The sequence below is a fragment of the Phoenix dactylifera genome, unplaced genomic scaffold (assembly GCF_009389715.1).
Source record: "Phoenix dactylifera cultivar Barhee BC4 unplaced genomic scaffold, palm_55x_up_171113_PBpolish2nd_filt_p 000026F, whole genome shotgun sequence".
NCBI lineage: Eukaryota > Viridiplantae > Streptophyta > Magnoliopsida > Arecales > Arecaceae > Phoenix > Phoenix dactylifera.
In genome coordinates, this window is record NW_024067667.1 from 658,092 (window position 1) to 684,383 (window position 26,292).

The window sequence follows — 26,292 nt, forward strand, 5'->3', positions numbered from 1 at the left end:
AAGGTGAAATGGGATGGAGAGAGTGAAGGCATTTAGTTCTAGAGAAAGGAAGGAGAAGAAGAGGGACTCAGTGTTGCTATTCTTGAATCTTTGAGACATGAAAATTGTAGGCTGGTGACGGATCTCCTTCTTGGAATAGGATTGAGCATCGTGATATTTGGAGAGATCAAATTGTTATTTTGATACCACCTGTCCTCAAGCTATCAAGAGTTCAAATTCAAGGAGAATGGGAGAGGGAAAGGGAGATAGGAAGATGGGATGTGGGATAGGAGATGCCAGAGAGAACTTTGGACATTGAGGTTTAAGGAGGGGGAGCCTTGAAGGGAGTGGAATGAAAAGGGCGCTAGTCTAGGATTTAGCCTTCACCTTTACTCTTATCTAACGGCCCAATGCATGAGCCAATAGATCATAAGTCCGACACCTCATATCCTTCTGAGCAGACGTATGTTGTAGCCATAAGTTTTGAGGTCTAATGGTTGTGATAAATCATGCTTCACATGAAAACTTGTTAACCTTTAATTATAAGTATTAACATACAATTTTATTGTATATGTTATGAATATGTGCTTTTTATAATTCGAGGTACAATAACGAGTACAAGCAAGCTGGCCTGGCTTGTGTGTCACTCATATATTTGTAGTTCAAAAACTCAGCTTGCATTCAGCTTTTCATCAAGCAAGTGAATAACGAGCTCAATTCCAAGCCAAAAGTGAGTTGCTTTCAATAGCTTGTTACACATGATCACACATCATTGTATCAATTTTATTGATCCTTTTATAAGTGTTACTTGGTGGTGATTTGCATATATTAATCCGTATAATAATAAATAATTTCCTTCACGAAATGGGAACCAAAGTGTAAAAAAGAGCGGAAAAGAGAGAGAAGGGAGGGAGAGGGAGAGAAAGAGGGGGAGAGAGAGGGAGAGGGTGGGGGAGAGAGAGGGAGAGATAGGGGGCTTTTGAGCCCCCATAACCTCTGGTGTACGAGAATAGGGGTGAAGCCCTTGATTTGAAACGAAACAAGGGCTCCAGCCAAGGTTCGCCGTACCGGTACCGAACTCCGTACCGGTGCCACACTAATATAGGCGTACCGAGTGTCGGTACGGTATGGTATGCGGTACGCCAGGCGTACCGACATTGGTGTACCTATACCGGTACCCATCAGTACGGGTACGGTACGCTCGGTACAGCGAACCTTGGCTCCAGCCCTTTTTTTTATTTTTTTCAGGGGCTCTGTCCTTGTTCTCATGCACCGAAGGAAATGGGGACTCGAAAGCCCCCCTCTCTCCCTCCCTCCCTCCGCCTCCCTCTCCCTCCTTCCCTCCCTCTCCCTCTCCCTCCCTCCCTCTCTCTCTCTTCCTCTCTTTCCTTCTCCATCTCCCCCTCCCTCTACCTCCCTCTGCCTCTCTCTCTTTTCCTCTCCTTCCTTGTCTCCCCCTTTCTTGCTAGTTTCTCGAACCGAGGGGCGGAAACGTGCTAGTCCGCCCCCGATATGGCTCAATACATCTCGAACCATGTGGTTCAGGGCGGTACAACATTTCTTGATCCAAATATTGTAAAAATGTTTATTTCCTATTTCTTGCTTGTACTCATGTTCTTATAACATGGTCATCATTTTAGGTTACAAATCCTGCGATTGATCCCCTCCGAGAAGGCTTAGTTATGTCTCTTGAGGTCAATATTGGAAAACGTGGAAATATTTTAGGGGTTGGACCTGAGAATGCTGCTCAGGTATGTCATGATAAATTACTAAATTTATATCCTGAAAATTATTTCTTATCTTATTTGAATCCTGTTCTAGATAAAACATTATTGTGTTTTTGTATCTTATTATGATATTATTGTATCTTTCAGGTTATTTTGTCGAGTCCTGTGCTGAATGAAGGGGAACTTGATTTATTGATGAAGGACTCGATGTTAAAGCCTCAAGTACTGCCAACATATTTTGATATTTGCAATGGTTTAGATGGTTCACTGGAAAGAATGTTAATGGAAATCTGTGAAGCAGCTGATGAAGCTGTTCGAAATGGTTCCCGACTGCTTGTTCTTTCTGACCGTACTGAGGAACTGGTGAGCAATAGTTTACTATGTATATTACTATGTTCAGCATTTTTTTTTCTATTTAATCTTTCAGGTATAGTCCAATTTACTTTGCTCAAATTCTCTTCATAATTTCTGCAAATTCTCAAGTAGAGTTCAGACTTTCTTCCCTTTCATCATGTGGGTTGGAGGTTTTTGGATGATCTATGACCAAAATTTGTTACTGGGCTAACAGGAAAAGGACTTCTTTAGTTCTATACCAATATCATTACTAGATATGTGATCATGATAAGAATCCAAGATTTTGTGCTGATGTTTTTTTCCCCAATACAGGGTTCAAGGTGGCCTTGATGCCCTTCTGGAAAATAAAGAATAAAAGTTCCAATTGACAAATTCTCATTATTATCAATTTTTAAACATTAGATCAATGATTGTCAATGCAACTAACAGACATGGTATATTTCTAGTATTGAACTTTGAAAATATGAAAGTACAGCTAGTCATGGTTGGTGTCCAAGGAAGCCATGCTTCTATGTATCATATTCTAGGAAGCAGAAAAACCAATGAGATCCCCATAATTTTCTCACTTCACCAGCTGTATGTAAAACAAGCTATGCTGGTGAAGGAAAAAATGGAATTTCATAGAAAATCGGAGTGTTGGACCTATGTAGGAATCAAAAGAACAAGACGTAGGCTTTAGGGTCTCTTAATAATTGTCCATGTCTGAAGTCTGCAACTACTTGTCATATTGTGCTACAGTTTGTTGTAAGGGGTGTAGATACAAAACTAGGGTTTTAGTCCTTCAGAGAGGCAAGGCACAAGTTTCTGGGTCTTTTTTTATGTTGATAGTTCTGGATACGAAAACTTATGCGAAAAGAAAGGTAAAAACGTAAAGGACGTAAGTTTTATTTTTCAATTTGGTTAAGTCAACAAACTGTGCTGTGGGTCTAACGCGGTAACGCCACAGACACCAAGTTCAAACATAAATCTTAAAGGAACATGTAGATTGGTCACATTTCTCCGTAATTTCGTCTCGAGCTGTGTATACATTGCAATCCTATCATACACAATTTCACATTAATTCCATTTAGAACATAATGCAATTGTAGATCCAAGGCTGTTCTCCTTTTGTTAATAGTGGGAAATGATTGAGCTTGTTATGCTTTCTCTGGAACCCATAAGATACAGTGCAAGATGTTGACTATATGAGCTTCTTTGTGCATTGCATACTCGCTGCTATGTATAACCCTCTCATGGTAAGCGTCAAGCTGTATTGGACTGGCTCAATTTGCATAGTGTGGTATAGTAAGCCTTATGTCTCTAACACAATGCTGTGATGGCCAGCTTGCAAAGTTTATGCTGATATGCAATTCATCATTGTTGTCAATTATGTAATCAAAATGGGTCTATTATGTAGCTAAACTTGAAGTTTAGAGAAACTCCATAGAGGGATTGAGCATCTTTCAGCACGTGAAGTTGATGTTGAATTTCTTGCCAAGGCAACTTTAGGCAAGACAGGTGCTTGCCCTAAAACCTAAAGGCCAGTTTTTTAGAAGGTTATGTTATTGTTCACAATTTAAGCTCATGCAACTATGAACAACCCTCCAATTTTGCAATAGTTAGAAAATTTCCAGTTGATGAGCTTTGATATAGTGCAAAACTGCAAATAGAAAGGGTTTTGATGGAAGGCAGATGCCAGGGATTAGCCTGCTGGTTCATACCTTACAGTATCCTATGATGCATACCAAACTAGCACGCTATAGACATGATATGAAGATCTGACACCTTTGTATACCATCTGTATTGACTGATATTGCTAATTAGTGTCTACAGACTCTACACGGTTCATACTTCATACTATTTGATATGCAGATATAAGCTGATGTAATGGCAGGCTCAATACCTTGCTTTCCCCTTCCAAGCTCATTCTCAACCATCTTGAACATTCATGTTTTGATTCCAGATGGTCTGGAGATAACCTTTTCTTCCCCCTCCTTTTTTGGGCTTTTTCGATGATCAAAATGACCGATTCATGGATTGGATATGGTAATGACAAAAAACCATCATTCTACATCTGATTAAAGGCTGGAAATTAAGGTAAATGAGAGTATATGAGTGCCCTGCAATACTTGTACTATCCATACACACACCTGTAGCATGTTGGTGAGGGACCCTATTGGTGTGGGTGGCGAGTGACCAACGTGACAACCCCACCACATGTTAACCTGTAAATTTGAATAGCTTGTTTAAGTTATTATGGTGTAAAAATGATTGTTTAGTGTTATATCCTAATATGGGGCTAGATTTCTAGGAATTTGTTAAAAACAATGCTAAATTGTTTGACACAAGACTAGAACTAGTATATGTTAAAATTGGTCTATGATAGAATGAAATTGAATAAAGTAGTGCATCCAAAGTTGCTTTCTTGAGTATCTGCATGATGCAGCATGGTAGAATTACCATGCAAGCCTCTGACTGGTTCCACAATGATATACACTCAATCTTGGCAACTGGTATCATGAAATTGTGGACCAGAAGATCTTATGCATTGTATTGTCAAGTAGTATCATGAAATAGGTCAAAAAATAACTTCCTTGTCCCTTTTATCTGAGGAGAAGCATGTTTAACATTTATGGCTTGCTCTGGTGAAAACCACAACCACATTTTGCTGCACATGTTGAAGAAATATGTTTGTTTTATTTGAATTTATAACAAAATTTCATTAATTCATGCAGATTCCTTCTCCTTGGTACATATTATCTCATAAATGAAATGTTTAGTGTGCTATGTTGAGTGTCATGCACATTTTTGACTAATGTTTCCCATGGATAAGTCATATAAATTCCTTTCTGCTGACACATCTTGTGTTTCATGTTCCTATGGGAAAAGGGTGCATAGGGCTCTTTCCTATTATATAATTGTTGTTATTCGATATTTATGCTTTCTGGATGGTTGTGTAAGCAATTTTTTTCTCATTGTAAATCACTGGATGTATATGATTGTCAGGAACCAACTCGTCCTGCTATCCCAATACTTCTTGCTGTTGGTGCTGTCCACCAGCATCTGATTCAAAATGGATTACGAATGTCAGCTTCTATTGTTGCTGATACTGCTCAGTGTTTCAGCACCCATCAATTTGCATGTTTGATTGGATATGGAGCCAGGTCTCATCTTCTATATCCATCTTCTTTTTAAAAAATAAACAATTGTAAAACTTGTAATTTTTATCTGTTTATCACTTTTATATCAACTTCATGCAGTCTGTAACAGCTAGTAGAAAGATTTGGTTCATGATAGAGTTTTTCTTATACTTCCCTGTCCCATAATGCCGAGAAATTGTGAATTGTTTATGTGGTTATATAAAAAATATAAATGTAGTTAATATTTTAATAATTGTCACAACTAATAAGTTTATTGATCTTGAACACTTTGTCATCGCCTCCTGAAGTAAGTTCGATTTATATCTCGTGGTACATGTCAGTTTATTTGGTCAAAATTTTGCAATAGGAAGGATCAGGTGCCTTGGAAAGAAGATTGAGAGCGCATTAATGTATTATGTATGTATGTATTAATGCCAAAATAAATTTGTTTAAATTGGCTATATCAAGCTGGGCCTAGCTTATGTTCAGCTCTTTTACTAGTCGAATGAGCCAAAGTTGAGGTGAAATTCAATCCAAAAGTGAGCTGGTTGCAATCAGCTGATCTGTTTGACAGCCCTAAACTCAAGCAGTGTGTTCATGTATCTCATGAAAGTATTCTAAATTTCTAACAATGAGAAAGTTCTCTTATGCTCTTGTGATCGTGTGTGTGTGTGTGTGTGTGTATATATATATATATCCTATCACCTTTTACCTTCGAGCTTGTCATATAGTGTCATTAATGTTTAGCTTGTCATAGAGTGTCATTAATGTTTACATATTCATATAAAATCCTTAAAGGTTCTGTGGTTAGCCAGCAGGTGTCAATATTTTGTTGTTCCCTAGTCCTGATCAGCCACTAGTGCTACTTGTGATTACCCTTGAATAGTCCTGTCGGGCATCATCAAGCAACTCCTGATTTCGCTAATAACATTGAACTCCATTTGGCAAGAGTCCCACTGGTATAGAGACCTAGGAAATTACTAGAGATGAATTGCTAGAAATCAAACTAAATTGTTGAGCATCATCACCTAGAAGAAACTTTTCACTTGGGCTTTCATCATCTGTATACAGTACTTCTTTCAAGTCTTGAAAACTACTAGTACTAGCCACTACCTAGCCATCATGCCGTCAAATCAGCCTTTCTCAAAGCTAGAAATCCCCATTAATTTATTGTCTTTTAAATGTAAGACAATGTAATCCTTACCTTGGAGACTTGGTAAATATTTCAGCTAATACACCCTGCTGCCAATTGTGAATCCATCTTATCCATCTTAAATTAGTCTGCTGTAGTGCCATTATTGTGAGTCCACAATAATTTAGTAAGGTAAATGCTTCGGTTTTAATGCTGCAACAATGAGCTTTGAGAAGTATTCAAGTGTTTAGCAACATACTTAAGCTCAGAGTCGTGTGATGGAGGCTTAAAGTTTCCTGCAAGTTCTGGTCTATATTTGCAGAACATTTTACATATGTTTTGATAAGGAGTTCCTTTGTCTTAAACAGTCAAACCATTTTCTGTTTCCTAGATGGTAGTATGTTTTAATTATTGAGTTTGTGCTTATTTGCTAAGTCATTCATGAGTGATAAATGGTCACCAGCCACCAAGACAACACGTCACCACCTTTATAGTGGATTTGATGTGCATGCCTAATTCTACACTTGAAATTGACTGTCCACATAATATAGCTTTAAATCCCACTTGCCCGACTTCAATGCGCCTACTTAAATGCCATGAATAAAAACAAATGTATTTGTTATAGACCTTCCTGCATTTGGTTTAAAGACTCCAAATATTAAATAAATCAATGCTAATCCTATTCCTATCAAGCAAAAGACTCAAACTCTTGCTCTAAGTAGGAGAACCCAAAACCGATCCTACTCCTCTGGTGACTCTGCCGGTATTAACAGTAATCAATACTTTGCAGTACAGAAGTGCCGCTTCTGACATTCAACTTTAGGTTGCAGATCTCGCGCAGCAGTGGACCAACTTTTGGGCTATTAATGCTGCATAGTGAACTTATTATTTTCTCTCATTGATATAAATTAACAAATCCGATGCCATTCCATAATGTAGTGGATCTTGCTGCTGCTTCTTCTAGTTTCCTTTTGTTTATTTTTGATTTTTTCAATATATACATGAAAGAGGAATCAGTTATTGAGTTTCTTAATGCATTCCATGCTCACATGACAACTTCTGTTAACACTCTATTGTTTCACCTGTTACTTAGTGCGGTATGCCCATATTTGGCATTAGAAACATGCCGCCAGTGGAGGCTGAGCACAAAAACTACTAATATGATGCGGAATGGGAAGATGCCTACTGTAACAATCGAGCAGGCTCAAAGGAATTTTTGCAAGGTTTGTATGTCTGTTGCAGGTGAAAATATTTTATCTTTGCTTATCACTTTTGCATTAAGACAGTTCTGAAGGGCACATTCCAAAAGTATCCTATGCATATAGGATACATAATTTTCTTATTCTAGCGAAAACTAAATGCTGTCTAAAGGGTTCTCGTTTCTGTTTCCTGTTTGTGGCTCTTTTCGTTTGGTAAACAAAGTATTTATTAGCAATAGATCAATAAGTTGATGCTTCTGCCTTAATCTTCAATGTTCTGTCCCGATGTTCAAATGGACTACACTTTCTTACAGCACAAAAAATTAAAATTGTTGTTATATTAGTATGTGTTCTCTTTTTGTTTCTTGCTAAATGGTTCTGTTTATATATTTTGGCAAGTCTTTCTTTGCTGTTGTTTGTATTCTAATGCTGGTGAAATATTTTGTTTTCCAGGCTGTAAGATCTGGTCTTCTCAAGATTCTTTCGAAGATGGGCATCTCATTGCTTTCAAGGCCTGTGAAAGGATAGGATGAAATCACTTTTGAGTTTATTTTCAGTTTTACCAATTATACTAATCATACTCCTATTAATCAATAGTCTCCTCAATGTTGTTTCTTTCCTCCAGTTACTGTGGGGCACAAATATTTGAAATTTATGGCCTTGGACAAGACATTGTTGATATTGCTTTTCGTGGAAGTGTATCAAAAATAGGTGGACTAACTCTTGATGAGGTGATTGATACACCTTAGTAAACCTCTAAGCTCTTGCGCCTACATGCTAAAACTGCTACCTTTTAGATTTCGAAACTCCAGTATATGCTATAAAAATGGTGTATCTGCATGGATTTAAATATTATGCAAAATAACCTTGTCTTTGCTCTGTTTTCTGTAAAAAACAAGTTCATTCTGTAATGCAACATATAATCAGAATAAATTAAAATATATGAACATGATCAAGTGTAAGGTCACTTTTCTTGGAGCAGTGCATCCACTGAATACATAGCACATTGATCATGTTATTTATGATATACATATATGCATACATATCCGAAGCCACAAAAAGACATACTTTGTCTCTTTTGGTGCAATAATGCATGAAACAAAAGGACAGGTAATCCTTGTATGATGGAGATCAAAACACTCTTGAGGGGTGAAAAGGATACATATAGCATCATGATAATATATATTCTGCTCATTTCAATTGGTATCATACTTCTGGATTTTATATTGGTTTTGACATGTCCTTTTATCTTTCCTCTCTTTGAGAGTAGTGTTTAGTTTATCAATGAGATCTTTCTTGTCCAAGAAACCACTCATGGTTAAGTTAATCTAATCCTGTGGGAGACTTTTATATGACGAGGCATTTTACAAGCACATTATGTAGTGCATTCACATGATATATAAGGGCTAAGAACTATACTAGTTGTGTATTTAGTAATTGATGTGAACAGTCAATAATGCATGTTTGTGATGATCTTTCATTTACATATTTATGAAGTGATGCTTTGTGTAGCATATTCAGCTCCAATCAGGTTAAAAAAAAAGCAGTCCAAGCAGCTAGTAGTGGAAAATAATTTGGCAATATGGAAATTGATGAATTCTCTGGAAAGAAAAAGAAGGCCTTCTAGGAACGGTCATCAATGCAAAACGCATATAGAAAAAAGGCAGTCATCAACACAAATTAAGACTAAAGGTACAAAGATAATATTTTATAAAGTCATCAAAAACAGCCCATAATGCACAAAGTGAATCCATTTACTAAATATTGATTGCACTTTTGTTCAGCAAACTAAGATTTCATGCAACGAAAGTGATGACTCTGAAGCATCATAATTTAATAATGAAAAGAGGAGTTTGAAAATTTTTATCATTCACTTAAATTAATGTATTTTTATGTAAAAATGATTTATAATTTCAGGTTTATGCTCATATGCTTTTATCAAGACCAAATGATAATATAATCAGTACAAAAAATATAATGATAACATGCTGGATAAATTTTTAAGAGTAACATTATATTGCTTACCATGTGTATGTGTTGTCAGTCTTAATATTTATAATATTTTTTTCATCCTTTAAGCAAATATTATTTAATAATGAATGCTTGATAATCATGTTGTTTCTTATGAATGTCCTTTTATTTCTTGAAGTTGGCAAGGGAAACCTTGTCATTTTGGGTGAAGGCTTTCTCAGAGGATACGGCTAAGAGGCTAGAAAACTTCGGGTTCATTCAATTCCGACCAGGAGGTGGTATTTGTTTTACTGCTTCTTTGACATAAGAACATGTTAGTTGGTTTTTCCAAATAGTTTTCATGGTCAAATATTATTTGTTGCCCTACGATCCAAATCAGTTTTTTTTTCCTGATCTAAGGAGAAACATTGGGTTAGCATTATTGTAGTACAAACTGAAATTATAGAAATTGATGATATGTGGATTATATTCCATACAAGGTGAAGAATGATGCTTCTGTGAATTGTACTTGCAATGCCCATTATATTGGTAGACATTCTACTTGTTTTGTATGGATAAAAGGACTACTTACATTGCTCTCATGTCATATGGATATTTTAGTCTCTTGAGTTTCTATTGTATATGAAGGAATATTAACTTCAAAGTAGAAGCACATTCTATTGCTCTTCACTGTAAGATTAAATCTAACCAAAAGAATGACCTAATTCACTTTGAGCTTAGTCAGACGACGGAGGATTTTACTATAAACTCTTTATCTTCTTTGATTCTTCATAAACAATAAGCAATATTAACACCACCTATGATTGCTCAATGTTCTAAATGTTTTTCTCCGCATAGAAAGTCAAAGAGAAAATGTAGGAAAAAGACAATCATAAAGGGGAAACAGTAAATTGAAACTCAACAGACATATTTAGTCATTTTCCCGAGTTATATAATCTTGTGGAAATTATCACATAAGGAATCATTATGAATCTTTGTCGTCATTAGCTTTGGAAGTAGAATCATAAACAAAATATCCAAAAATAACAAAGCTCAATCAAATTTTAGTTGGCATCATCAATGTAATTTGCTCCAATTAAGGGCCGCATCATTCATTAACTCAACCTTTTCCAAATCCTCTTTTTACAACTCTTATTTTGGTCAGCTAAACTGTCAGGTTCATCTCGTACCAAACCGAACTAATGCAGAACCAGCACGGTTCGGTACTGTTTTTCGGAAAATAGCATGAACCACTCCAAACCATCTGGTTCGAACCAGTTCGCCCCCCTTTTCAATATCTTGAAATGCTTGAATCATGGACTGTCGAACCGGGATGAACCCGTCGAACCCGGGTGAACCGCTCGGTTCACCCTGTACCGAACTGGTACCATATCGAACTGATAGCCGATCGACAGGGGTTTCGATACCTGTTTGGCTAACCTTGCTTATTCATGTTTTATTTTTACTCTAATCCAAATGTGAGCACTTTGGAACCTTTTTGGATCACATAATTTTAATCAACTTTCACATGTTATCCTCTACTATTTGGAAGTTGGAACTCTATTTTACCCCGATTAACTTTGTAATTAATTGTTGCATAGGATTGTACTCTGCCATTTGATCTCTCATATATAGTTTAACTCCTTTATCTGAGACTACATAAGTGTTTAATTGCTTGATGATTTCTCTCAAAAATTTTTGATCAAAGTGAAAACTCTTGATCTGAAAGGGGGTTGAAAGTGTCATTAAGCAGGTTAATCAATTTGTGTGATACTAAGAAGAGGTGGAAACGAGCTGAACATGGGCCAAGCATCAAAGTACACCATACTGTACCAAATCGGACGGTACAAAACATATCGTATCATACCGATTCGGTACTATGTGGTATAGGAGGCATACCGACACTCGGTACGCCGAACCGGCCTCTGTACTGGGCGTGCCGACATAGTATCAGGGTGACACCGATATGGGGCCCGATACCAAGACAATGTACCTTATCAGGCACAACTTCAGCTGAACTCATTGTATATTCGAGCCAAGTCTAGGTTGTTCATGAATAGCTTGTTCAATAGATCTAGTTATAATATAAGATCATTTGAGGCTTTTATTTATATAGCTAGGGGTAGTAATCCTGATTATATTTTATTCTTATAGTTGTAATATTTTATTCTACATAATCTATAGTAATTTATATATAAAAGTAATTATTAATATAATTAGATTATCTATTTTTTCTAGCCATCCTGCCACATCCCAAAACTTGGGATGAGGGATGTCTCGGGATGCATTGAGTAGGATGCTGAGACCACCATGAGACAGTTCCATCTTTATGCTTGGGCCTACGCCATCTCCTACTTCTTGCTAGATGTCCCATCGGTACTTGAATCCTTGTTCAAGTTAATTTGAGCTGAGGTTCAGTGAGCTAAGCCTAGCTCTAGCTCAGCTCATTAACTGAGACAATGAAAGCTGAGCTAGCTCATGAACAGCTTGTTCGTTTGCTAGCGATTGTATTAAGTAATGGCTGTTGCTTCCCAAGTTTTTCTAATAATGTAGATATATATAGTTCAGTTGGTATAATTAATATTTATGCTGGTCAGAAGCATTAGAATTGCAGGTGGTCATTATGTGCTAAGTCGGCATTAAATTTTTTGAACAAAAAGGATCCAGTAATGACTCTTGATTTTTGAGAATAATGGTACAAATTTTCCAAAACACATTTCTTGTTTATGCCTATATTATTTAAATGGGTTATATAGAATGGTCTATGAGCTTGTCAGATGTTGGTTGAACAAAAATGATGCAAAACTTTGGCTGTTAAGCTGCATTTCCATTAAAAGAATGGATTTATAGAAAAAAATTTAGTTGTCTTGGCCAAAAGGGATATTCAAGTCTCGACTCAAATAAATAGAACAATGGACTATATATTTTGTCCTTTTTTCCCAACGTCTATTCACTGCCAACTTCTTAAATTAATGTTGCTGGATAGCAGTACGTTTTAAAGGCATTGATATTTTTCATTTCATATTACATCTGCAAGTTCCAAACCCAAAATAGATCTGAAAAAGCTTGTTAGTAATGGATTCTTTTATCTTCAAGATCAAATTAATTGAGAGCAAATATGTCTATATCAGATTATTCAGTTACTCATGAATTGGATTAAATGCAGTGTAATCCTGCTTCCATTGTTTGCCGGTGCATATTATTTGTTTTCTCACTTAATTCAGGAGAATATCATGGAAATAACCCAGAAATGTCAAAATTGCTTCACAAAGCAGTTCGCCAAAAGAGTGAAAATGCGTATGCTATTTATCAACAGCACCTTGCAAATCGGCCTGTAAATGTGAGTTTGTGCTTTTCAACTTCATCCATCAGATGCTAATTTCTCTTTCTAAGTCATCTAGGATTGATGTGGTTGATATTTTTGTTCTTTTCCATTTTAGGTTCTCCGAGATCTTCTTGAATTTAAAAGTGACCGACCACCAATCCCTATTGGCAAAGTTGAACCTGCATCCTCCATTGTCCAACGCTTCTGCACTGGTGGCATGTCTCTTGGGGCTATATCAAGGGAAACACATGAAGCAATTGCGATAGCAATGAACAGAATGGGTGGAAAATCCAACTCTGGAGAAGGTGGTGAGGTAGGCCCAATGTTCTTGCTATAACTGAGATTATATAAAAAATGTACTAGAATTTGTTTGTTTCTTAGTCACATTTATTAGATAGTAGTTTAGATTACAGGCTTATCAAAAATTCTGAGTGTTTTGCAGGATCCAATTCGTTGGCATCCACTAACAGATGTTGTTGATGGCTATTCTCCAACATTTCCTCACCTTAAGGGCCTTCAGAATGGAGATACTGCCACAAGTGCAATTAAACAGGTCATAAATCAATCTTTTTCTCTATAAGATCTCCTTCCTTTATCATGTGGATCATGGTCCCCTGTGTATCCAGCATGTTTTAAAGCTGACAACATTGTCGCAGTAAATCTTTATTATGTCTTTTCATAATCAAGTTCTTCTGAACCATGTAAATCCTCTCAGGTTGCTTCAGGACGTTTTGGTGTCACTCCAACATTTTTAGTCAATGCTGACCAGTTGGAAATTAAAATTGCACAAGGTGCAAAGCCTGGGGAGGGGGGTCAACTTCCAGGGAAAAAAGTTAGTGCGTATATTGCCAGGTTAAGAAATTCTAAACCTGGGGTTCCACTTATATCTCCACCACCGCATCATGACATTTATTCAATTGAGGATCTTGCGCAGTTAATTTTTGACCTTCATCAGGTACAGTATGCATTGTCTATGGCTATTTCCATTTCGTTACCTCACAACTGATGATGTTACTCCGCAACAACAATGTTTTTTGATATGTTCTCAACTTTATGCTTATGCTAATCTGCATGTGGAATCTACTCTACATGTATGTAGGTCAATCCTAAGGCAAAGGTATCTGTAAAGCTTGTGGCAGAAGCTGGAATTGGCACTGTTGCTTCTGGAGTAGCTAAGGCCAATGCTGATATAATACAGGTGCCGAGTCAGTGCTGTCTTTGGTATTATATTCCAAAATATATGCACTCTTTATTCTTCCTGTCCAATATGTATTTTTGTTAGTACGACAATGATGACCAACAAGTCTTATCTCATCAATCATCTATCCCTGCTACACAGTTCTCATTCCCTCATTAATATGAATTTCTTACAATTCGTTAGCAATTGTTCACTTGGTGGGCTCTCAATTTATTGGCATCCTCTTCATCTATTCAATTCACTTAAGCCTCCAAAAGCAGTTATTTCTGTCCTAGATGAAAATTGTTTAATGCTCAGATAATTTGAATTTTGGTTGACAATATTTTGTGCTGGTGCATGCTGCTAATACTGTGAACATCATGTTAGTTTACAGATTCAGATTACCTTACGATTTGATAATATCTATCAATTGAACACAAAGTCAGTGAAGTTAAGCTTGGATGCAATAGGAGCAGAGTAGAAAGAATACATAAGCATTGGTATTACAGAATAATCAATTTCTTTAGGTGAGGCATGTAATGTAGACAATATAAGATTATCTTGGAAAATAATTTGGATAATTTCAGTTCCATGCAGGAAATCCTGGGAAACATGACTTCAACCTTAGTATTAATTATGAATTCACTCTATGTTGGTGTGTTTATTGTCCTTGTTTTGTGGTGATGCAGTAGAAAAGTTTGGTATCAATTTTGCTTTTCGCTCATCCATTATGAAAGGAGTTTGCAACCTAACTTCATGTTATTGTATGTAATATTTGGTTGCTTTTCCATGTCCATGTTGAATGTATTTTTATAACCAATATCTATGCCTCAAACATGTACTTTTGTGAAGGGGTGTGGGGAATGCTCTATGCATGGCTTTAAATCCCATGGGATGGGGTTGTTTTGGTTTTCCCATGAAATGGGACGTGCCGCCATCCCACCCGGTCCCTTCACTTGGGACAGGGAATGTCCAAGATGTGCCGGCCAAGATGTTAGGACAATGGCAGGACGGTCCTGTCCCAATACTTGGGATGGTACCCCATCCCAGTGTCCCACGGGACGTCCTGCCGGGACTTGAGTCCTCGGATATATGATATCTAAAAGGTAAGGAAGTCTTAAAATTCCTAAAGCGGGAAAACATGAAACACTTATGTAACATGATAATAGTCATTTCACCTACTTAAATTCTTGTTCACGAACACTAAGGTCACTCGGCATGGTCCTCATATGCTGCATATCATTCCAGTTTTGCTTAGGCGGCAGAACTAATTAGCGTATGCCATATGATGCCAGCATGTGGAAGACACCATCACGTACTAGGTTGCATGGCCCTTTTCTTCATACTGAATTAGCATGTTGAAATAGACATAGCTAGTTGTTTTCTTTTTTTTTTATATGAACCAAAACATGCTTGTTTCTAACGCACTTAAATATTGTTTCTGCAAAAAAAAAAGGATAACAACTGAAAGCAACATGATATCCTACAATTAGAAACTATGATGCACGTTGATAACTGTGTATTGTACCATTCGAGGTAATACAGCATGTATTACTATCATAGTAATACACTGTTATCAAATGTAGGACTTAGGTTCATCAAAATAAGGTAAGTGATGCTTGAATATTAATATATCATATCATAAAATTCTAGGTTATCGCAATATAGTACTAAGAATATAATACGTATATGTATATTCTTTGAAATCCTCAACCCCACATAAAATGTCTTGCAACTTGTAGGCATCCTTGTGGCTTTACGTTGTTGGTGCTGTAAAGGTACCATCATTGCTATATGGAAAACCCATATACTGGTTGCTGCACCAGATATGATGTATGTGTACCTAAATAATGTGCACAGACATAGTAGCACTGGAGCACTGATTATGTGAAACTGGTGTGTTGGGGCCAACAGCCCTGAAGATATGTAGGTTATAGATCACATTGATTGTAATACATGGCATTGTGATTATATCATACATGATTATATTCATGAATTAATAATCAAATAGTCATTGAAAAAATTTCTGCAGCTTTTTTTTTTTCCTTTTTCTATTTTCATGTTAAATCTGCAGTTTCAGGTATAGTCCCAAAATGTCGTGTGTTAATATCTATTAGTCACTTCACTAAGATTATATAAAAGACATGGTTTCTTGAATATTGTTGGACTATAGACCACATAATTTAGGCAAGTTCAATTAAATATGACATGTAAAATTGGTAGCTCATACTTCACTGAATAACATGCAGTTAACCAGTAGGGCAACATGGTATGCCATATACTAACTCATATTGCCATCAATAGTCTAGTACAAGCAGCGCTGCAGGATTTAGGCACGAGAATCAGATTTGGACAAGTCTCCCTGTGTTTGACTCGGCAAGTGGAAAAACGAGATATGGGATGCATAAAAAAAAACTAAAATATTATACTTAAATTAAATATCATATTAAAATAACATTGAAATGTATTTGTTATTAAGGTCTCTGAATATTCATGTTTCTACTCGAAACTTCCTAATTAACTAAAGGATTTCAGAATGATGACATTAGTAAAATTATTTTATACTTGAGATTCTTAACTGATCTTTGGAAAAAACAAAACCTTCCTTTTAATGTTAATATAGTGGCTTGCATTCATTAGTCCAACTCTAACGATTTTAAGAGCTGTAGTTGATAAAATATGATGAGCATCAAGGTGTCATACAAATATCTGATTCAGACATGTCCAACATGGATTCTAGGAGTTGGACATGAGTATCCATGTAACACAAGGTACAAGACCAGCTGAAAAAGAAAATTGTCATAGGAAGTGTATCATATATCATAAATAAGTCCTCGGTGAATGCTTATCCTGCTGAATTACCTGGAGAACAAAAGGGGCCACACCTTTGATGTGTTATTGTTGAGTTGGGAGTACTGTTATCAATTGTAATCTGCTTATATTCATTCATATCCTTGTCTAATTGAATAAAAAACATTTGTTAGCTTTCATCTATTAAGGCAATAAGTTTGAATAAGATCGAGTTGTTCTGTCTGTGTTACAGATATCAGGGCATGATGGGGGAACCGGAGCAAGCCCTATAAGCTCCATTAAACATGCTGGTGGGCCGTGGGAGCTTGGTTTAACCGAGACACATCAGGTTTGTCTTGCCTATTATGGCCAAGCAATTTGATTTTGTATGCTGAGAATTTGTATGTCCAGGTAATGAAGTTAATATATTTTTTCAGATGCTTATTGAAAATGGATTGAGGGAAAGGGTGATTGTGAGAGTTGATGGTGGATTCAAGAGTGGTCTTGATGTCCTTATGGCTGCAGCCATGGGTGCCGATGAGTATGGTTTTGGTTCTGTTGCAATGATAGCTACAGGATGTGTTATGGCACGCATCTGCCACACTAATAACTGCCCAGTTGGTGTTGCCAGTCAGGTAGCAGAGGAAAAAATGTTCTCTTTTTTTTTTCAAATATCCTGTGAGACAGCTTTTTTAATTTTTTGCAGAGGGAAGAACTTCGTGCCCGTTTTCCTGGTGTTCCTGGGGATCTGGTTAACTACTTTTTATATGTTGCTGAAGAGGTAATCCATCATCGATTAGTCTTTATTGGTAAAAGAAGTATCTCTACTTTAGCAACTGAATTTACCTTTTTTCTTTGAATACTTTGGAGTACCTAACGTAAAGTTTTCTCTTTGATGTGTACACCTGATCTGGTCTCGAAGCTTTATATTACAAGTTATCATAATAATCAAGTTAATGAGATTTAAATGTTCGGTCAGGTAAGAGGTATTTTGGCTCAACTGGGTTATGAGAAGATGGATGACATAATTGGACGAACAGAGTTGTTGAAACCAAAACACATCTCTTTGATGAAGACTCAGAACCTTGATCTCAGTTACATTTTATCAGTATGAATTTTAAAACTAGCATCAAATTAAATTGCTTGACCTTTTGTGTTTATGGCCTCTAGATTTCTCATGGGCGTCATATGTGTAATTTTCAGAGTGTTGGACTGCCAAAATGGAGTAGCAGTGAAATAAGGAATCAGGATGTTCACACAAATGGTCCTGTTCTTGATGACATTATACTTTCTGATCCTGAGGTAGCAATAGATTTTAAGTTCCTGTTTACAAAACATGGGAATTTTTTTTATATGAAATATGATTTACTAAAAATAGCATTTAAAGTCATCTAATGTACAAAATTTTAACTATTATGTTTTTGCTTCCATAGCCCTAACTATAACTGTGAAGAATTGAAATCATTTGTTTTTTTTAATGAATCCTTATTTGCCAGAAGTTTCTATCAAGGAACACCTCTAGTCTTTCTAGTTTCTATTCTCGTTTGCAAACAAATTTCACAACTTCCATCTTATTACCTTGGGTCTTCTCTTGCTATTTCGAATCCCTTTGATACAACTTTGAGCAGTTGCTCTTATTAGGACCTTGGATCTTTGTAGCACGTCTATACTCTATACTAATAAAATCAGTTCTTTGTCACCTCATCCATCACTCGTGCAATTCTTGTATCTCCTGTAATATTCATGTTCCTCCCTTTCTATGTTCTACCACAATTCTAATTAAAATTATTGCGGCTATCACAATCATATTGCTTGCTTGCGTCTTCTTTCTTTATGTTTTGGTCTGCATAATGTTAAGGCTTTGTTGTTGTTTTAGTGGAATATATAGGTAACTCGCCTGGGCATGTGTTTGTCACATGTCATTTTAGCAAGTCTCCGCTTTATTCACAGACTCTACTAGATGTCATCATCCATCAGAGGACCAATATTCTTAGCATTCTTCTCTCTTTAGCCTTTGCTAGAGAGAGATCTGTAGATTTTGGCTAGGCTCCCTGGCCTTGGGCAGCTGAGGAAACCATTCCCCTTCCTCCACCACTCCTCTCTCTCTCCCCTCTCCCTTTCTCTCCCCTTCTCTTCTCTTCCTTTCTTCCTGTCTTTTTTTCTTCTTCCCTTCTTTGGCTGATGGATTCTCTCTGAGGTCCTTGCATCACCAACAGCGGGATGTCCACATGGGAACGGTGTTTGTGTTAATGAGTCATGACAGCCCACTATAGCAAAGCTGTTGTCACAAGCAATGGAATCAAAGGTAATGGGTTGGTGAGGATTAAGCTGGCGGTTGTGGTCAGGGCCAAAGGTAGTGGGACCGGTAAAGTGAGAATGGGCTCAAGGATGGTGGAATCAACTAGAATGGGGTTCAGTGGCCAGATCATAGGTAAAGGGTTGGGGAAACCAGGGTTGCTGCTAATCAGGTCGATAGTGGTTAGATCTATAAGGATGAGGTGCTAATGGTTAGATAGGTGGAGCTGATGCCAAGCAATGCAAGGTGACAACTAAGTGGAGGCCAGTTATAGAATCAGAATGGAGGCCGGTGATGGATTCAGAGAAAGGATAAGGTACGCACAGAGGAGCAGGCAAGTGATGGGATGGTCCTGATTAATGGAGCAGGATGCCATTATGCAGCAAGGTGCGACTAGTCTGCAGGTGATGAGAAGGTCCCATTAATGAAGCAAGATGCGGTCAAGGGGTGAATGGGAACCAGTCTGCAATTTCGATAAGTGGAAGCTAGCTAGATCAGTTCAAATTTTGTTTTATCTGGCTGGTTAATGTTGGATCCACTATTCTTTGCTGGACCTACCCAGTATCTCAATGTGGGCTATGTGGAGCTTGGACTTTTTCTTTGTGGGTTGGCCAGTCTTTGAGCTTGGGATTTTAATTTGTGGGTTCGCCTGTCTTTGGACTGGATTGGCTTGTTTGGACTGTTGGGGCTCCTCTATCTTTTCTTCTTTTCTTTTTTCTTTTATTTTTCTTTTACTCTTTTCTTGTTTTCTCTGATCTTGTGTCATTTTGTATACATGAAATGGGAGGTGGCTTACCACTGTTTTGCTCGAGGAAAAAAATCTTTCCATTCTTTGTGTATGAGATGCACACCTGTTTAACCAATTGCATGATGGATTCTCAGCTATTTGTTTTCACCAAGGCCTTATTCTTATTTTCAATTTCATCAGAATTACATTCTGAATTGCCTTTTTCCCTAATTTTGAGGCCGTCATTGTTAAGGGTTTTCTGCTGGAACATTGTTCCAATTTGGTTGGCCTTGCACTCTTCCCATGAACCAATAGAATATCATCTTCTAATAACGTGTACCACATCTTTCCTAGTATCAAATAGTATGTTAACTAATTGAGATGAAGTCATAATTCTAACCCTTATATAAAGTACTATGACAGGAAATTTATCTCACTTCTAATAATAAAACTTGTCGCTAACCCGACATGCATTTCCTTGATAATGTCAAAGCACTTGTTATGTCGAACTTTATTCCTTGATGCCCATGAAGTTGCCTCATGTGGTATTCTACTATATGCCTTCTCAAAATTGAGAGCATATGTAGATTCTCTGGCCATTCTCTGAATTATTCTTTGGATAACCAACAAAATAATCACCTCTGCTGACTTTTTGCATAATGTCAGATTTGTTATCTTGCAGAAAGCCAAATTGGTTACTTAAGATTGTTCTCATTTATATTTATCTCTGTTATCTAATGTTTTGCATAACTTTATATTGTGGCCTAAGTTTGATGGTGACTCTCTCTCAACAATATGGATAAATATTTTAATTTAATTTGTTAACTATCAACATAAGCTATTTATGCTTGAAACTAAGAGCGCTTTCTTTTACCGACTCTGAGCTTAAGAAGAATCAGTGCTTTTAGTTGCATTTCGTAACCTATCTTCTCTCTTAATGCAGTGGTTTTCATGTCATACGATCTTTAGTGTCCAATCTTATCAGTTCTTACTGGTATCACCATTTGGAACTGTATTGCTTTGGTAGCTTTGCTTCTTAAATTTCAAAAGCTTTGCTGCTCGTTTTAGAAGCCATCTCTTAAAATTATTTGACAATGTCTGTTTAGGCGTTAACATTGGACATTGTTATGACTCTTTTCCTTCAAACCTTTCCTTGATGCAGATATCTGAGGCGATTGAGCATGAAAAAGAGGTTAGCAAATCCATAAAAATCTATAATGTTGATCGTTCTGTTTGTGGCCGCATAGCTGGTGCGATTGCCAAGAAATATGGAGATAAAGGTTTTGCTGGGCAGCTTAATATAACGTATGTTAGGCCTTTTACATTGCTCTAAACTTTATGGCAGACAACTTATGAAAATTTAAATAATGCATTCTATTTTACCTTTCTCTAGTTTTACTGGAAGTGCTGGACAATCTTTTGCTTGTTTCCTGACTCCTGGAATGAACATTCGACTGGTGGGAGAAGCTAATGATTATGTCGGAAAGGTACAAGTGCGAATACACTCTTGCATATTTCTGCATTCTTCTGTTAGACTGACACTAGGTAAGAACCTTTTCTTCTAGGGTATGGCTGGTGGAGAGCTGATAGTAGCTCCTGTTGAGAATACTGGCTTTTGCCCAGAGGATGCTGCTATAGTAGGAAACACCTGCCTATATGGTGCAACAGGTGGTCAAGTATTTGTGCGGGGCAAAGCAGGCGAACGGTTTGCTGTTAGAAATTCTCTTGCTGAAGCTGTGGTTGAGGGTACTGGAGATCATTGTTGTGAGTACATGACTGGGGGTTGTGTGGTGGTACTTGGAAAGTAAGTATTTCTTTGCCCCATATTTCTGTTCTTGAAATTTGTAAATCTGTTAACAAATATTCTCATTTCTCTTTTTTTCCTTTTTTCTTTTTTTTCTTTTTTCCCCAATCCAATAGAGTGGGCAGGAATGTTGCTGCAGGCATGACTGGTGGTATGGCATATATCCTCGATGAGGATGACACTCTTTTTCGTAAGGTGTTTGCAAAAACCTTTCTCATTCTTTTTATCTCGTCAGTATAGAAATAATGAACTTATAAATGATGGCAGATTTTTAATGGTAAAATAATTCAGTCGTTTGCAGTCTCTCTCTCTCTCTCTCATATCGGTCATTTTATTTTAACATTCCTCACATTCGTTTATAATATTTTTTTCACATTCATCTTTGCATATAATTATAAGACTTCACAGGTCATATGTTTGAAAAAATAGCATTAATCTTTGCATGGATGTGTCCTCATGTCAGGTCTTTGTTGAGGTTCTAGTATTATTTGGGACAGTACATTTAATGTCAGTCACAACTAGTAGCTCTCTCTTTCTATTCACCTATCATTCATGGCAAAAAAAATTTGGAATTAATGAAATGAAAAATGTGAACCTTTGAAATCAAACCTCAAAACATATAGTCAGGACCTATTTTTTAAAGGGCAACGCATGTAGGCTTATGAACTTGCATTATCCTTTTTAAGGTTAATCAAGACCTATTTCCTCAAGGGTAATATTGCAAGTAGGCATATGAACTTGTGTTATCCTTTTAAGGTTAACAGGGCTTACTGTTTGTATGTGTTCTGTGTTTTATAGAATATTTTGAAGCTTGTATTATGTCCTTGTATATGATAAAGTGCTATTGAGTTGCATGCTAATCCTTGGTTGTAACAGCTCAACAAGGAGATTGTGAAGATTCAGAGAGTGGTAGCTCCAGCTGGACAGATGCAGCTGAAAAGCCTAATAGAAGCTCATGTTGTAAGATAACATCTTATACATTAGGGTTTTTATTTTTGCAGGTAATGCCATAACTTTATCCTTTTTGTTTACTTTCTAAAGGAAAAAACTGGGAGCAATAAAGGTGCTGCAATCTTGAGAGAATGGGAGGCATATCTGCCTCTATTTTGGCAACTTGTGCCACCTAGTGAAGAAGACACACCAGAGGCTTGTGCAGATTTTGAGAGAGTAGCAGCTAAGAAGGGGATGACACTACAATCAGCTTAAGATTAGAAACAGATGAATCTATAAACTGCCAATTACTTGTACATTAAGCAGCAGAGTAACAACTCATCAGTTGTCACAACTGGGATTCACAATCGGTTGTGCATGGCTGATGCGGTTACACTCAACAATGAAGAAATATTGAGTTGGGAGAAAGCCTACAGATCTTATCCATGGATTGTTCCATTCATCATCTTGGTGGAAAGAAAAAGATTGCAAGCCTAAATGATGCTTCCTCATTTTCTTGTAGATCTCAACTGGAAGGGCGGGTACACCTCTGTATAGTTCGCTGTGGATTGTTACTTTTGTAATTAAAACCTTTGCTATTTCAATTTAAAGGCTGCAATTTCACCCAGACTGTTTGTGTCATGTATATTACCTTTGTAGTAGCTGTTGGGCCTACTGAGAACAAGTGATAATTTGATGGCTTAGTGCTTAAATTGTCATTTGCATTCAGGTTTCGATCTAAAAAGAACCGTATTATAGTTGTTTCTTGATGCTGTAGACTGCTTTGTGGAAGGATTAGGACCTGAAGATATTTTGTTGTTCATGGACTGCTTGAAATCTGAGCAGACAATGGATGTGCCAATGGGAATTAGAATTTGATACAGTCAGGTGTTTAAATACTGGAGGGCATGCCAGTTTTTTCAAGATTCAGTATGGTATTGGATAGGGATATATGGTATGGGATACACTATATACTTGTACCAGTTTTCTTCCAGAATGATATGGTATCACTCTTACTGTCCCATTTCTGGTGGTTTTAAAATCCTGGGACACAATGACTGCCATTTTATGTTGTCATCGAGCCAACATTCTTAACATTGGCATTGTGATAAAAAGTGAATATTTCCATTTTTAAAATGTTTGTCTACATAAATAATCGGGATAATTTTTTTTTATCTAATGCAATCCTTTTGTAACAATATGTCCAATTAATTCTTGTTGGATCATCATTTTTTTTTTAATTTCATTTTTTCAATATGATTAACAACGTGAAAACCAAATGAGTTGAAACAAATGTAAATTGTTGATGGATAAAAAGATCATATTTGGTTAGGAGATTGATTTCTTTTATGCACTTGGAGCTTCTCTATTTTCTAAATCTTAATAATTTTTTTCTATTATGGAACAAAAAATAAAGTAATTCTGCACTCACACAGAATGATTTTTTTTAAAAAAAATCACAAATATATATCTGCATGTATGGCATGCTAAACCGGTGCCTCGTGGTGCAAATAGACATGTAATTAATCTTTCGGTTCAAGATCTCATCCAAAAAAGATAGCAAAAAAATATCATTTGAATTTCTTATCTTATATATATATATATATATCCAAGATCTATTCAGTGCATAGCTAATGTAGGACTAAATATATATCTATATGGTTCATAGGTTAAGTTTATTCCAATACCTAAGGATTCATTCAAAAGGGCTAGTCAAAAGGTATTATTTGATTTTTCACTTTATATATATATCTAAGATTTACCCAACATATAATCAATATAGAATTAAATATATGTTTGCAGGAGTCTTCACACCAAAGCTTAGAAAATGTACAAGATTGCAATTTTTCATGACTAGGAAATGGTTTAAAACTTTATATCCGCTGGTCTTCAAAGCAGTACTCAACTCATCATTTAATCGTGACTTTAAGTTTCCCATCCTCCCAATTTAGAAACGAAGGGTCTCTCTCTCTCTCTCTCTCTTCTCTCTCTCTTGGGTGAATGGACTCCTTTGGTTTTCTCATATCCTAGGATGTTTTTGGTTTACGACCGAAATTAGAATTGGAACGGATTGAAATGAGCATCAGAATGGCCATATCCTTCGACGTGTTTGGTTCGTGACCAATATCAGAATTTAAATTAGAATGGAATTTGATTACTAAGAAAGAATAAAGATTGGGTTTTGGAGAATTGGGCAAATTTCCATTCCCCGCCTAAATCGGAATAAGAATGGCAATCCACCAATCAAACAACTAGAACGAGAGTTATACATTCCTATTCTCATTCCAGAGCCCAACTCTCCCCTGCCAAATATACCCTTAATATATTGTCAGCTTAGAGGGGGCCTTATTAAGTGCAATCTTTAGAGAGCCAGACCTTAAAGATTTCTGGTGATGTCTAGAAGCAACCAATTGCTAGTTTCTTAGAATTAGAAACGGCTATCTGCCCCCTTTGTGTACTCTCTAAGCATCAAGCGGTGCTTGCATGTAGCGAAAGAGAAGAAGATATCAAGTTGCAGTCGAAGAGACCAATGTACGGGACATTCAACTGGATTGTTAACAATTAAAGTTGGCCGAGGCCAGCCGGCAGAGGCTGAAGAGCCTCCGCTTCCTCTGCACGGCAACTTCTCAACCTTCGCCACCTCCGCGCGGCATCTCTTTGGCACTCCACTAGCTCTCCGCCGGCCTCCCTCGGCCTCCTCGTTCTCTCTCTCTTTTTCTTTCTTCCGTTTTCCCTCTCCCTCGTCTCTACTATGTTAGTACAGGGCCAGCACAACACGGCGTTGGGCCATACCGACCCGTCCCGCCAAGCAACCGGCTCGAGGCTTGGTACCGACACAGCAAGTGTTGCTTATAAGTCTTTATTAATTATGATGATTATAAAAGTATAATAATGGTCAAAAGGTTAATGTGGAGACATGGCTTAATTTGAAATATAGTGTTAAGCAAAGTTTACCATATCGATACCACTCTATACTGGGTGTACTATACCATACCATACCATACCAGTTCCATACCGAGACTTGTTACATGAAGAATATCTTAATATACCTAACCAACCTTGTACCAAGTATACGAATACTATACTAGCATAGTACCAGTTCAGGATCCGGTATCAAAATGTTAAACATTGGGATCAAGACTAAACCCGTTCTACATGTTAGGTGACTATGAGTGATGGATCCAGAAAAAATAGACTCTAAAACAATGATGGTAGAAGAATGCTTAGAGTAACAGTAGCAGATGTTGCAACCGAAGAAAAGACATATGTGAAGAAGATGAGATTATTAGTAGTTTGAGGGCATAGGAGGAAACTAGTTGGAGAGGAAATTTTTAAATAGAAGAAAGATGTTGCAGGACTGTAACACCCATACTCTCTAGTTATAAATTGTATGCCAACCCAGGCACAATTGAATTGAGTAATGAGTCTATTTTACTTACTAGATTGTTAAGAGTGTGCTATTAAAAACCCAAGGATTGGATTGTGAGGGAGACCAAAAGTACAATCACTTGATAGATAGCAAAAAAACCCAACTCACCGGCCAAAATCTTCTACCTACAATAAGTCTGTGCCCTAGAATATTTTTAGAATCTCAATCTACACCTTCTTTCGAAGAAAGGAAGAGAGAGAAAGAAGGGTGCGGACATCCGGCAGAGGCCGATGGAGAGCCTCAGAGTTGTATGGAGGGGTGGAGGAGGGACTCCACCTCTAATTCCCCTGTTTTGTGCACAGCTCTCCAGCTCTCTATGGTCCTCGACCATCCTCCCTCTCTCTTTCTCTTCC

General features: G+C 37.0%; 1 protein-coding gene across 3 annotated transcripts in view; it reads left to right on the forward strand.

Moving 5' to 3' along the window:
• The window catches only part of LOC103716926 (ferredoxin-dependent glutamate synthase, chloroplastic), a 46,927-nt gene extending 23,697 nt beyond the window's left edge, over positions 1-23,230 (forward strand). For 2 of the 3 annotated variants that reach the window (XM_008805127.4, XM_026808397.2), the window contains exons 11-33: positions 1,620-1,730; positions 1,854-2,069; positions 5,046-5,203; positions 7,405-7,534; positions 7,964-8,022; positions 8,136-8,241; positions 9,660-9,756; positions 12,685-12,800; positions 12,901-13,098; positions 13,228-13,338; positions 13,501-13,740; positions 13,885-13,983; positions 17,006-17,101; positions 17,190-17,387; positions 17,459-17,533; positions 17,732-17,860; positions 17,956-18,054; positions 20,938-21,080; positions 21,169-21,262; positions 21,341-21,579; positions 21,696-21,774; positions 22,456-22,539; positions 22,621-23,230. In XM_008805127.4, coding sequence (XP_008803349.1) covers positions 1,620-1,730; positions 1,854-2,069; positions 5,046-5,203; positions 7,405-7,534; positions 7,964-8,022; positions 8,136-8,241; positions 9,660-9,756; positions 12,685-12,800; positions 12,901-13,098; positions 13,228-13,338; positions 13,501-13,740; positions 13,885-13,983; positions 17,006-17,101; positions 17,190-17,387; positions 17,459-17,533; positions 17,732-17,860; positions 17,956-18,054; positions 20,938-21,080; positions 21,169-21,262; positions 21,341-21,579; positions 21,696-21,774; positions 22,456-22,539; positions 22,621-22,785 — 3,042 coding nt within the window. In that variant the 3' untranslated portion in view covers positions 22,786-23,230. The remainder of the gene's footprint in view (positions 1-1,619; positions 1,731-1,853; positions 2,070-5,045; positions 5,204-7,404; positions 7,535-7,963; positions 8,023-8,135; positions 8,242-9,659; positions 9,757-12,684; positions 12,801-12,900; positions 13,099-13,227; positions 13,339-13,500; positions 13,741-13,884; positions 13,984-17,005; positions 17,102-17,189; positions 17,388-17,458; positions 17,534-17,731; positions 17,861-17,955; positions 18,055-20,937; positions 21,081-21,168; positions 21,263-21,340; positions 21,580-21,695; positions 21,775-22,455; positions 22,540-22,620) is intronic. The other variant, XM_026808399.2, reaches the window with a different exon arrangement.
• Positions 23,231-26,292: the final 3,062 nt, after the last annotated feature.